This window comes from Solanum tuberosum, unplaced genomic scaffold (assembly GCF_000226075.1).
Source record: "Solanum tuberosum cultivar DM 1-3 516 R44 unplaced genomic scaffold, SolTub_3.0 scf00617, whole genome shotgun sequence".
Classification (NCBI taxonomy): domain Eukaryota; kingdom Viridiplantae; phylum Streptophyta; class Magnoliopsida; order Solanales; family Solanaceae; genus Solanum; species Solanum tuberosum.
The window spans coordinates 64,620-77,469 of NW_006239539.1; the positions used below are offsets into that span (position 1 = coordinate 64,620).

General features: G+C 34.9%; 1 protein-coding gene and 1 pseudogene across 5 annotated transcripts; one reads left to right on the forward strand and one right to left on the reverse strand.

Moving 5' to 3' along the window:
- On the forward strand, window positions 1–12,380 carry LOC102598939 (uncharacterized). Of its 5 annotated transcripts, none has more exons than XM_006366253.2 (11): window positions 1–115; window positions 3,642–3,727; window positions 7,813–8,019; window positions 8,123–8,215; window positions 8,291–8,394; window positions 8,482–8,851; window positions 9,000–9,089; window positions 9,553–9,711; window positions 9,790–9,894; window positions 10,716–10,850; window positions 12,257–12,380. In XM_006366253.2, exons 6-11 carry the CDS (start codon window positions 8,771–8,773, stop codon window positions 12,269–12,271), a joined length of 585 nt encoding a protein of 194 aa, XP_006366315.1. In that variant the 5' UTR covers window positions 1–115; window positions 3,642–3,727; window positions 7,813–8,019; window positions 8,123–8,215; window positions 8,291–8,394; window positions 8,482–8,770; the 3' UTR covers window positions 12,272–12,380. The 5 variants fall into 5 exon arrangements, with proteins under 5 accessions (XP_006366315.1, XP_015160313.1, XP_015160314.1 ...); XM_015304827.1 differs by having other exon boundaries at window positions 9,547–9,711; window positions 12,257–12,379; XM_015304828.1 differs by having other exon boundaries at window positions 7,813–7,989; window positions 9,547–9,711; window positions 12,257–12,379.
- On the reverse strand, window positions 605–3,315 carry LOC102601590 (SPX domain-containing membrane protein At4g22990-like; annotated as a pseudogene).
- Window positions 12,381–12,850: the final 470 nt, after the last annotated feature.

Consider the following 12,850-nt stretch of genomic DNA (forward strand, 5'->3'; position numbering starts at 1 on the left):
TTTTTATTTTCCTTTGCCACAAGTTGCGCCTCTTCATTTTTGGGGAAAACTGAAACTTGGTTTTCTCGTTCAATTTTTCACTGAAGAAGAAGGTTGTTCTTGAAGTCCATCTCTGGTGAGTTTTCTTTATGATTTAGTTTCTTTTCACAAAGTTCGGTGAATTCTTGCGTATGATTATCTTATGATTTAGTCTCCTAGGTTATTTTGTAAAATTTCAATTGATTTGTTAAAGTTCAATTTCTTTTGATTTAGTCTCTTTGGTGAGATTACTGGAATGGGATTGTATAAATTATTATCATGTGTTATTCATGAATTAGATGAGAGATTGCAATTCAGATTTTTCTTCTAATAATTTGCCTTGGTAATTTCTTTATAAAATAAGGAAGATGAAGTCAGGTGGTAAAGTTGGTAAAGGAAGAGCTTCAGATACTTTCAATTGTCAAATTTTAATTGCCTTTTATTTTTGATACTTTCCAGTATAAATTATCTTGTTTTGAAGAGATAGGGAAGAAAATTGTTGTGGAATGCAAGGGATTGCCAATAGCACTTTCAACGGTAGGGAGTGCACTGTGGAATAAGGACTTGCGATATTGCGAAACAACAGCTACATGTCTGCAGATTTCCAATACTGCATCCATTCAAGAAGTGCATATAACTGAGCTACGATTTGGGTAAAAATATTACATAGAACTGAGCATCGAATCGTAGCTGACTCTGGAGACATGTAGCTACGATCTGCAAATACTCGAGCTAAAGTTCCAGCTTCTGTTGAAAGTAGTCCACCATTATAGGTTTCTTTAGAAATCCTTGAAGACATAACCCGATATAGAAGGTTAAGGTTAACGCCTTCCAGTACTTCAGTAGCTACAAATGTGATTAGAGCATGAACATACATATTGTGGTACGGAATAAGGAATTACGACATGGAAACTGAGAACTATTCCCAAGCACACCTAAAACGTAGTATTGGATAGAAGTTATTAGTTATTTCACATTTAGGATCATTAACATAGTATTGTAGCAAGGGTTCCTGTCATCAGACTTGTGAGATTTTAGTTAGAAGGTTTAGTGCTTCCGTTAATGTGTGTGGTGGTTATTGCATTATTTTTTATCCCAACATATCTTTTGCTTTCACCTTGAATGGTCTTTCTTGCCATCACATTCTTGTACGCTCTGTCAAAGGAACACAGTGTCACCTCACAGCTTCACGAAAACAAGAAGTACGTAGATGTACAATGTGAACTTATTTAATTGATGAACTTGATCTGCTCCCTATGAAACTGGTTTATCTCCTATGAATTATAATATAATGTTTCAGTGGTCTAGCTTGCAAGGTTGGATTTCTGTCACTAATATACTGACTAATATGACAATATTTTAAGTTGTTGAGGGTTGACTTGTTCTACCCTCAAGACCAAATTTATTCTAGTGATGTGAAGTAGACCAGTTTCACTTTCTTAGGGCCTTTACTTCTGAGGACTTTTCTGATTTCTATATGGACTGTTTTAGTGGTCTGTTAAAAAACTTAAGCTCATGATAGCAAATAAAATAAAATATAAATGTTTTAGGATTTCTGATGCAAGAAAAACTTGTCTTTCCTCAAAAATGTTTCTGAGTTAGCTTCCAACAAGAATGTTCACTGGAAGGACAGTCAACCCAAGACATGCAAGAAAAATGGCCACATTGCTTGTTGACCATATGAAGTAGTACGTGATGAAAACACTTGATTCAGCAAGTAAAATCTCCATCGCGTACTTCAGCATAAAGTATATAAGCAGTTGAACCTTCACTGATGGGGTAAGAAACTTATACACAGAGACGATGGAAGTAACATGTTTATGGATCTCCTCTGCAGATTTTTCACTATTATCGCAATCTTGGTCGTCATCTTCGTCTGGTTTTGTCTCTTCTGCACTTAAAAGCAATGGCTGGGTAATACCTTTCTGCACTAAGCCATTTTCAATCTTCCAACTATTGGATTTTGGTAGCGGAACATCCTCTATTTCCAGCATTGGAGGTTCTCTAAAGGTAGTCCACAAGCATAACCGGTAACAAACCATGCAAGAGCCATTATCCATCCTGGTAAAGTGTCTTGGTTAAAAGTGATATTCAGGAACTTAAAGTTAGTTTGAAACAAGCAGGCAACATCTGGACCACATGCCATTCCAAGTGCACTTGCACTTACCAAACCAGCTGAAACCTTCATTCGCAAATGCAGAGGAACACAATCAGTGATATAATGCCTATTAACTACCCTTGCCGAACCAAGCCCACAAAATAGACATCCAGCTAGAAGTAAGTATATCGAGTTGAAGTCATAAGCCAGTCCATATAAGGTATTCCCAACAAGAAGGACAATGCTGCTGAACAAAGTAGGCTTCATGTAGGATTTATTTGACCATGCACTGAAATACACTTAACAGAACACCTGAACAACAGCCATAGACCGGCCAATTACAGCCCCACAAAGAGTTGCTACAGCTCCAAAACTCATAGAGTAGTCATCTGCTGTTGGGACTATTATGTTGTTAACCATATACAAGAATGCATTTGCCAAGTTCAGCAGAAGTGACATCAAGTGATATCTCTCATTGGCAGCATGATCCTCAGAAGGAGTTGGTAGTTCTTTTGGTAAAATAGATGCATGTTTCCCCAAATAGTGAAGGGAATCAGTTGAATTTGTTAGTCTATCCATTGCTTGATTAATAGAACCAATGATCGGGTCCTGAAAAGGCAGACCCGGGTGATCATATATCGAAGTAAAGTTCACCTTGTTGTCTTGGAGATCCGCAAGATTGCGAGATATGGTTCCAACTACAGCTGAAACGCCCACATGCTGAAATATTTGTCTCAGGTGGGAATAAGGATGATTTGCTCGAGTCTTGACATAGTAATTGGTGAATTTATAACCACATCTCTTGTAAAACTTTTTCAGTATCTTGCGCACACCGATGGCATTCGTTTTAACGAAAAAGAGAAGCTGCAGCAGCTCTCTGCCTACATCTCTATATGACTGTTGAAGTTCAGATAATTTTGAACCATCTTGTTGCTGTACTAGGACATCATGCTCTTGTCCAAGAATAAATAACCTGCTTGCCAGTTCCCTTGTTTCTCCAACAGGAATAAGACAATGTTTTCAATCTGTTTATCTAGAATCCTTGAGAAGTCCTTGAGAACATACTCATGACTTTGTTCAGAAACTTCAATCTGCTGCGGATAGTTCTTTACTTTCTTCTTCATCAACTTATAGTTAATGTAATATCCTTTCCATTCTTGAAATTGAGTTTATTTCAACCTTTTTCCAAAGGAAAACATATTTCAGAAGCAGGGGAATGTTAAATTGATCTGCATGTAGAGTACAAAACATAGATTCGTCCATAAGGTCAAAGGGATTCTGCAGTTCCGTTGAGTATTATGATACATTGTGTTGCTACTATATGTATAATTTTCTTAATAGCATCTGAATGCTTGTTCCTCGTACTAAATTGCATCTTTTCTTCTAACACCTCATTAGTTTTAAGGTATGGTCTCTCAAGAGGAAAATTCTTTTCTCTCGTAGATGACAACATTTGCTTGGTTGAATAATCTAAGAATTTAGATTAATTATACTAATATTCTTAGCATGGTTTATTGTTCTGCAGGGTCACGTCCTCCATCTATTGCCACGGCTAAAGCTAAGGTTGTAGGTGCTGGAGCAATACTACGACCTGTTTCCAGTGGTAAACAGGTGTGATCACAATTTACTCTTTATTTCAGTTCTTCCTTACATTTTGAAGTAATGTTGATGTAATACAGTCTGGTCATGTGTATGCTTGTCTGAAGATACGGCTGACCAAATTGTTGCCATTGGTGCCTATGAACTTGTTATATTCTCACTTAAGATGACATATAACTTGCCTGCATAGCTATCTTTAGCATACTTTCTTACATGTTATTTCCTGCTACATGGTAAAGATACACGTGATATGTCCTAGTACTATGGAATTGCAACATCTCGGACAATATGGAGAGATGTATTTCTAACTCCTATAATTTCATAGTTGCACCACTCCTTTATTAAGCCATTTTTTTAAAGTTGCTTATATTGATATTGAAATATCACATGTAGATTTGAATTTAAATTGTTTAGCTATTCTAATCTTATCTATTTTATACTCTTTTGTATGAGGTTGTAGATATATGAATGATTTCTGAAGATGTTCGTAGATGTAGATATACAAAAAGAATTACTGGTCTTACAAGCACTTTCTGGTTTTTATATTGACCTTTTATAATATGAAGCTTTTCTCTAACATTTTCTTTCTTTATTTTTTTGATTAAAAAATCATATAACTTTATATTAATTGATTTAAAATTGTTGTAGGCAAGTATATAATGGATAAAAGTTGGATACGATTGGAAATAGAGCATTTCCACAATATTTAAATGGTGTGGAGCAATTTTTGAATTTTGCATTTTCTAATATTGAGGTTGGTGTAAGAATTCAATGTCCGTGCATAAAATGCAATAATGTTCTTTGGAAAACGCAAGATGAAGTGAGAACAGATTTATGTAGGTTTGGAATGAATCAAACTTATAAAAAGTGGATTCATCATGGTGAGCTAGATCTATCTTTAGATGATGAAACAAATATTAGTGAAGATTCAAATTTAGAAAAAGATGATGCTGAAGTTTTTGAAATGTTGCATGATATATATCATGGTGTTCCCAATAATAGTTATGACCTTGATGAGACAACTGAGTCACCGCACGAAGAGCCTAATACAGAAGCTAAGAGATTCTATAAGTTAATGAAGGATGCAGAAAATCGATTGTATCCGGGTTGTGAAAAGTTCTCCAAACTCTCTTTTATAGTGCGTCTTTTTCAAATTAAGTGTATGCATGGATGGAGTAATACTTCATTTGACTCTTTGTTGAAATTACTTAGTGATGCTTTACCTAAAGAAAATGTGCTCCTAGATTCTATTTATGAAGTTCAAAAGATAATAAAAGATTTGGGTTTAGATTATGCGAAGATAGATGCATGCTTTAATAATTGTATCTTATATAGAAAGGAATACGTGGATCTTGAACAATGCCCTAAATGTGGTGAAAAAAGATGGACAGTGAGAAAAGGAAAAGATGCCAATAGTGAGGTTGCTTCAGGTAATTTGAATAACAAAAAGAAAGGAATTTCTAGAAAGATTCTTAGATACTTTCCTATTATACCTAGATTACAACGATTGTTTATGATAAAAGGAACCGCAAAAGAAATGAGGTGGCATAAGGATGAACGAGTTGATGATGGAGTGTTACGACATCCTGCTGACTCATTGGCATGGAAAAAGTTTTTGATGAAAAATATCCAAATTTTGCTTCAGATCCTCGTAGTGTAGGACTTGGACTTGCTTCAGATGGTTTTAATCCTTTTGGTTCAATGAGTAATTCATATAGCATGTGGCCAGTTATCTTGATTCCATATAATCTCCCCCCATGGCTATGCATGAAACAATCTAATCTTTTGTTGTCTTTACTTATTCCTGGACCAAAAGGTCCTGGTATGGATATTGATGTGTATCTCCAACCTTTGATTGATGATTTGAAAATCTTATGGGGGGATGGAATTGAGACTTATGATGCTTTTATGAAACAAAATTTTCAATTACATGCTTCTTTGTTGTGGACAATCAATGATTTTCCTGCTTATGGTATTTTATATGGTTGGAGCACTAAAAGTAAATTAGCTTGTCCAGTTTGTCATGTGCATACTTGTTCTGCTTACTTGAAACATGGTCGAAAGCAATGCTATATGGGTCATCGTAGGTTCTTGGAGATAAATCATCCTTATTGTCAGAATAAATTATAGACAAGCCTGCCATAGAGTTCTCTGTAAGACTAGTGAATCTGTTTCTACACAAACTTGGGTTACTCCTTATGTAGCATAGTGAGCTAAGGCCTCCCTAATTGCAATGGCTTCCGCTTCTAGATCAGTTCTCTCTAGAAAAGTCACTATATTAGGCGAACCTGTAGGTAGATCTTGCAACTTCGGGTGAATAAGTTTTCCCAATTTCCACAGGTCTGAATTTACCTTAAAAAAAACTAAATGTTAAATGATGCTGTCTTGCCATGTTTAAGGTTGTTTCTTCTCTTCCATAAGTTCCAATAATGATAGTTGGTAAAGCCCTCATGAGTGGTTTCAAAAATTGGACAACAATCACATGTCCACCATTTGATAACTACTTGTGAAAGCTGCAACCCTTCTAGTGGAATACCTGCAACATTAGCAAACAATCTCCATAGCTTTGCAGCTGAATAGGAGGTTAGAAAAATATGAGACAGTCTCTGGTTTAGGTTAAGTACAACACCAACATCTAGATGCAATGTTGATCCCCATGTGTTGCAGTACCTCATCTACGGGCACCCGAAACTTCCACATCCTGTAAATGAACTCAGGAATCATGATGGCATGAAAAAAAATCTGTACTACTACTTCTTATAAGTCAGATATCAACAGAGGATGTTCAACTAAATCTCCAAATTCTTGTTCAGTAGCTACCTGTTTCTCTAAAGTTACTTCTAAGCTACCTGTTTCAGTTGCTGCTGAGACCATTAACTGTTAAAAAAGAACACTCCATGTCAAGTTCATCTGGTGCAGATTACTTGGAGGAACTCTGGGGCATTACAAAAAAAATGGAAACTTGTTCAAATCTCAACCCTCCTAATCTGTGACACGATAGCACCTCCCACGGCCATAGCCAAAAGAACAACACCAACTCATTTCAGACACCCATGTCCATGAGACAGCCTTGTTAACAACATTTTATAGTACTTTTCTGCATCTTTGAAGTGCGACTGGTGACTAGTTAATGATTTCTCATTCTACAAGTAAAACTGAAACAAAATAGTCATTGACTTCTATGAGTTTGGGTGTGTTGCCTCAGTTAGCGTGGAGGTCTGAGATTGTGACCTCCTGCATTCAGTGTTGCACCAGCAACGACCCAAAGTCAATACTTATAAAGAATTACCAAACAAACTGCTAAATGCCACAAAATCATCCTAGCTTTCTTGGGAACCGAATCAAAGGTCGTTCTAGACGAAATTCGGCGTTCCAGAGCTAACCACACTAACAGAATTCCATTCTGCGCGTGTTTACTAAGAAAGCTGGCAGAAGGAAATTTTTTGGTAAAACTCCAAAGCTAAAACGCCTAAATACACTAACTCCAAATAAAAGCCTCAAAATCCGAACTGATCATTACACTAGACCAAAATGACCCTTTTGAAGCTGATGGACTTGACAGAATTCCGATCAGACGTCAAAATCTCTGAATGTTGACTGAAGTCAACTTTCAGGCAGTAAACCTCCAAAACTCAAAAACTTGCACCAAACTCAACCGAACACTTCGAAAAGCATGCCATACAGCCCAACACCATATAAAAGCTATAAATGAACTACGGGAAGGGGCAAAACAGCAAAAGCATGCCAAAACACCAAAATAGTCTTGAGGGTCATTCCACTAATGTTGTTCTAGTATGTGCTGAACCCAAACAATGATCAAGGAGAATCAAAGAGCTTATAGCTTTTGCTATATGTCTATTGTTAAGTATGATATAAAATTAAGAAACTATTGTATAAGGTTGTCTTATCTGATCAACTCTAATCTTTATTTGAATATAATTATTTCAGTCCTTCAAATGCACTATGTTAACTTATTTATGAAAAGATTTGAGCGAGAAATTTGATATAGCAGATGTTTAACTTTTGAGAACTACAGTGGAGTTGGGAACTAAGACACATTTTATTTAGCTTAATTATTTATACTATTTTGATTGCAGGACACCTTTCAGCTTCCGGACATACAACACAATCGGGATACCATTCTTCAAACAACAAAAAATTTGTATCGATATCGTCGAAGTAGACATCATGACCATTTCAAGAAATTTGCTACAAAAGAGGAGAGTCTGCAAAACATACCAACAGATGTTAATGAAGCTGAATGGAAATTCTTGGTAGACTACTTCAGCTCTGATGATTTTATGGTATTTAAAAGTGACAAATTTAACCTTTTATATTATCTGTTTTCTTTTTTGACTTATTATATACATAGATCAAAATAAATTTCCACACTCAAAATCAATGCAGAAAATGAGTGAAAGAAACAAAAATAACAAGGCAAAACAAGAAGTGAATCATATTTGCGGTGGAAAAACTTTTCAAGCAGTGTCTTATGAAGTGGTGAGATATATGTCTTTCTTTTGATCGATTATTGTTACAATTTCAATAATAACATAATTTCACTTGTTTTGATAGAGGGACACAACCACTGGAAAATAGCCGAATTTTCAAAAACTTTGGGAAATAACACACATGAAGCCAAATGGGCAATGGGTTACTAATGCTTTTGCTGAAGTGATGTACATATTTTTTTTCACCTTTATTCATAGAATGAGTTTATTTGAATAAATATGGAGAGTTAAAGCTAGTATAACCTTTTTTTGTAGAATAAAGTGAAAGATGTTGCTGAAAAAATTCAAGAAATTGAAGAAGGTATCGATGTGGATCCTATTATTAATGCTGCATTTGTGCAAATAATGGGAGGAAAATCAAAGTACATTCTTGGTCAAGGATCTGGAATTAAGTCAGCAAGTAGAATATCTAGAAATGAAATTCAAGAACAACTTCAAGCACAACAAAAGGAAGCAGAAGAAGAACGCCGTAAACGAGAGAGTGTAGAAAGCAAGCTAATGGAAGTTAAGAATCAACTTGAAGAGGAGCGAAAACCGAGAAGTAATGGAAGTTCGTTTAGTGCATGACCAAAAATTGTTAAAAGAGAGCATGATGGCGCTAGTATCTCATTTGCAGAATCCCAAGGTATTTGTTATAGTATACATCGCTAAATTAGTAGATGCTACATTACAACTTAAATTTTTTTCACTCTCACTATACATCTTCCCCTTTTCCTCGGTCTATTCTTCTTTTATCGACATACTAAGTTATTAATTTGTGCCATATTTAACAGACTGGCCTTCCTGCTTCAATTTTCAATACCATTACGACTTCAACTAGTTCAAATGTGACAAGTTCTGCAAGTCTAATGAATAACAATTGGGTAAGTAATTTTTTTTTAAATTAATTCACTTTTTAGTAAAGGTCACTACTAATGTTTGGGCTAGTAATTCGTGTAACCTACATATATAAGGGATTCTGTAGTGTCTTCTATTGAAAACATCTGATAGGCATTACTATTATTATTACATGTTGAACTAGCTCTATTGTCGGGTATTGCTATTTAATTACAGAACATATGTTGTAAGTTTGTTGAAGCATCACATCTGGTAATTAGATGAAGATAGTATATGTTACTGAAATTTGGTTTTTATTTACAAGTATATGTTGCTGGTAATTAGATGAAAATAGAGATTATTCTTTTATGTTAACATAGATGACTTGCTATATTATTCTTTGAATAGATTTTTCATCTCCTTGTGTCAGTTGTATCTCTATGCATATCCATCTATCATTTTAGTTACAACAGACAAACACAATATGTAATAAACGTATTTTAGTTGCAGGAAGATTTACATGGAAAGCAAAACCAAGAATCACAGATGCAAAAAGAATTGGATAACTTGAAAGATATCTTGACTTTTGAGAAGCAAAACTTAGAAATGGCTATTTATGATTGTGATAAATTCAGTTCGTTGTGCAATGAAAAAGATGCAGAGCTTAAGGTATTTTTTCAATGTGATTAAATTTGATTTATTAAGGGGACAATCATTCATTTTATTACTCCATTCTTTAATTTATAGGCTGCCCTAACAGAGAAGCGAAGCTTAGAACTGCGGATTCCAAAGTTGAGTTCTCAAGGTTCGAAGAAAACTATTCCGAAAGAGTTGGTTGATGCAAATAATCAGGTACACTAGTTTTACAGAGAAAAGATTGTTTTTACACACTTCATCCAATCATCTACAAGTGCAGTGTCATGTGTAATCTAGGTGAAAACCTCCAAATTCATTTGCAATTGCATAGTGTAGATCCTTCTTCTCCTTCAAGAACTATTGGATCTCATTGGCATCATGTTGTATTATCTGACAGCACAAGGTAGGGAATGCCCTTCATGAAAAAATCAATATTCCTGTGAGCATTCACTAGTGCATCTATTTACACATGTTTCTTTTTACCAATAACATGTACTGTACATCAATACTTTAGCCAATCTTTCACTTCACCAAAAAAATACTTTAGCCAATCTTTCACATCAGGAACCTTTAATCCTTCATCTCAAGTTTCAACTGTACTTAATAGAACACAACTAGATTCCTGAGTTCACCACAATATGCTGTTTGTGGAATATATCTCGCTGTGGTCAATATTATATGGGTCAGTAAGCTCACAGCGGGGTTGGGATTGATGACGATATCCAAGAATTAGACCAAGGAAATTGTGGACAGAGTTGCTTTTCTTGCATCTGTTTATGTGCACAATCAGAGTGGATGAACCTTTTATTTGTATTAGTAGCTTTTCTCCTTCAAGATGTTATGTACATTTCAACAGCTGTACTCAATCCAAATGAGTAGGGGTGCATGACAGCTTATGTACAAATGTTAACATTAATTTACTGAATTAAAAAAATAATGAGACCTCAAGTTAATCTCTGTATACTTTTCAAGTCCGAATACGTAGACTGACATGTGAACTTGTCTGGATTTCACTCATGTGACATCACTAATTGCAGGTTTTTGAAAAGATCCATGAAGAGCTGAAAGCTCGTTCTATTTTCCGTACCGCAGAAGAAACAAAAAAGAGGCTTTTGAGTGAAAAATCATCACTTGAGGAAAAAATTGTAGAGCTGGAGAAGAAATCAAGTGAGGTATGTTGCCTTAAATATCTCTTGTTTCGCATTTCCAGTCTCTAAGAGTTGTGAATCTGAGTCATACTGGTATTAGAGCACTGCCTTCTTCCATCAATAGTTTATGTCAACTACGATCTCTAATACTACAAAATTGCAATGAGTTGAAAGAGTTGCCAGATATTGGTAATCTTTGTAATTTGCAATTGCTTGATTGTGATAATACACGGTTACGTTGTCTGCCGATAGGAATGCATAAATTGACAAATCTGAGGTTATTAAATATGTCTGCATCTGATTTGGAGAGTACTATCGGCTAAGGATTTGGTTTTTTTTTCAAGGGGAAAATATTTATAACTTAAAAAGCAAGTACATAAATGGAGGGGGATGTGAGCCTTACCTCCACAACACACAATGTGTGATATACAAAAAACTGGGAGATTCTAAGAGCGAATGCTCTTCTACCATATGCATAACAAAAATATTCTCCCATGAAAGAAAAAGGAGCATTGAGATTAGTTGACGAAGAAATTTTCTTTGTCATAACGTATCCTGAAACTCGGCATTTGCCATTTGTCAAGGTGATAAGGCCCTTAGAATCTTGGGGCAAATCGTGGTATTGATTGATGAATTTAGGCTCGTTTAATGTAGTTGCGAACTTTGATAAACCATCTGCGACCTGATTTGATTCTCTATAACAGTGACACTTCAATATTTGCATCCTTCACCATCTCCTTGATGTCATCTATAATAGGCTTCAGAAAGATATTGCTAGAGTGACCTTGCTTTATGAGATTAGTGATCAACATTGAGTCCAATTCCAAAGAAATATTATGTACTCCATGTTGAATGCACCGGTCTAAGCCAAATTTAGCGGCCAACGCTTCTGCCATATTGCTGCTATTACTCTGAACAGGTATAGAGAAAGCAAAAATGATGTCTCCTTCTTCATCTCTAAGAATTCCCCCAATGCCTGCCTTTTCGGTTGAATGAATGAAACTTCCATCTGTATTTAACTTGTTCATACCTATGACTGGTTTGATCCAGTGGACTTGTTTCCAAAGAGGGACTGGTTTGAGGAGTTCAATGACGTCGTAAAGTTTGAGCCAACTCAAATCTACATCCAGTTGTGGAAAAGAAAATCTCAAAACAGCTTTAATAATCCACAAAGTTTGATGATCCTTTACCAAATCTGGAACATCTCAGTCTCTCTTCTGTACATAATTTAAAGAGCGTCTCTGATTTTGGTCATTTTCAAATGAAATAAGGTGATTTATCAGGAGAGTAAGGAGATTTATTAGGAGATTAAAGTGTGTGTGGGTGTATTTGTGAGTGCATTCATGTGAATATCTCTACTTTTTAGATTTATATTTGTGTATTTTATAACTTACTTTGTCAAATTATAATTATATTTATCTTTATTGCAGGATGAACATGCATAATTGACCATTGCTTCAATACACGTACTATTGGAAGATCGGACTATTCAAAAGTTATAACTAGTAGGATTAGAATATAATTAATGACTTGCTTATTATTTTTCTTACAAGTACAAACATATGTAGAAGTGTTTAGTTCTTTGGAATATCAATCTTATATTGACCTTTGCAAATTTATATAATTCTTAATCTAAATATTTGTGAAAAATATCTAAACGAAAAGTGTATTGTGTATATAGCAGCAATTCACAAATTGTTGCTAAAGTGCAGAAAATATTTGTATAAAATTTCTAGAAAGAAAATTTGTATTATGTATGTAGCCACAACTCACAAATTGTTGCTAAAGGTATATAATAAATATGTGAGCTTTATTGCAATAAAAATTATTGTTGCTAAAAAGCCTTCCTAACTAACATTTTGTCAATTTTTTACAACAATTGATATTGTTGGTAAGAAAGTTAATTTGTGGCAACACTAAATTTTGTTGCGAAAATTTTTATAAGCCACAACTATATTAATGTAAGGCAACAATTATTTTGGTTGCAATAAGTTAGTTTTTGGCATCAATATATTTTGTTGTTG

Coding starts and splice junctions, on each gene's coding strand:
- LOC102598939 (XM_015304827.1), top strand. CDS start 8,771: ATGGAAGTTCGTTTAGTGCATGACCAAAAATTGTTAAAAGAGAGCATG. Junction 8,852..8,999: donor CTCATTTGCAGAATCCCAAG/GTATTTGTTATA, acceptor CATATTTAACAG/ACTGGCCTTCCTGCTTCAAT. Junction 9,090..9,546: donor GTCTAATGAATAACAATTGG/GTAAGTAATTTT, acceptor AACGTATTTTAG/TTGCAGGAAGATTTACATGG.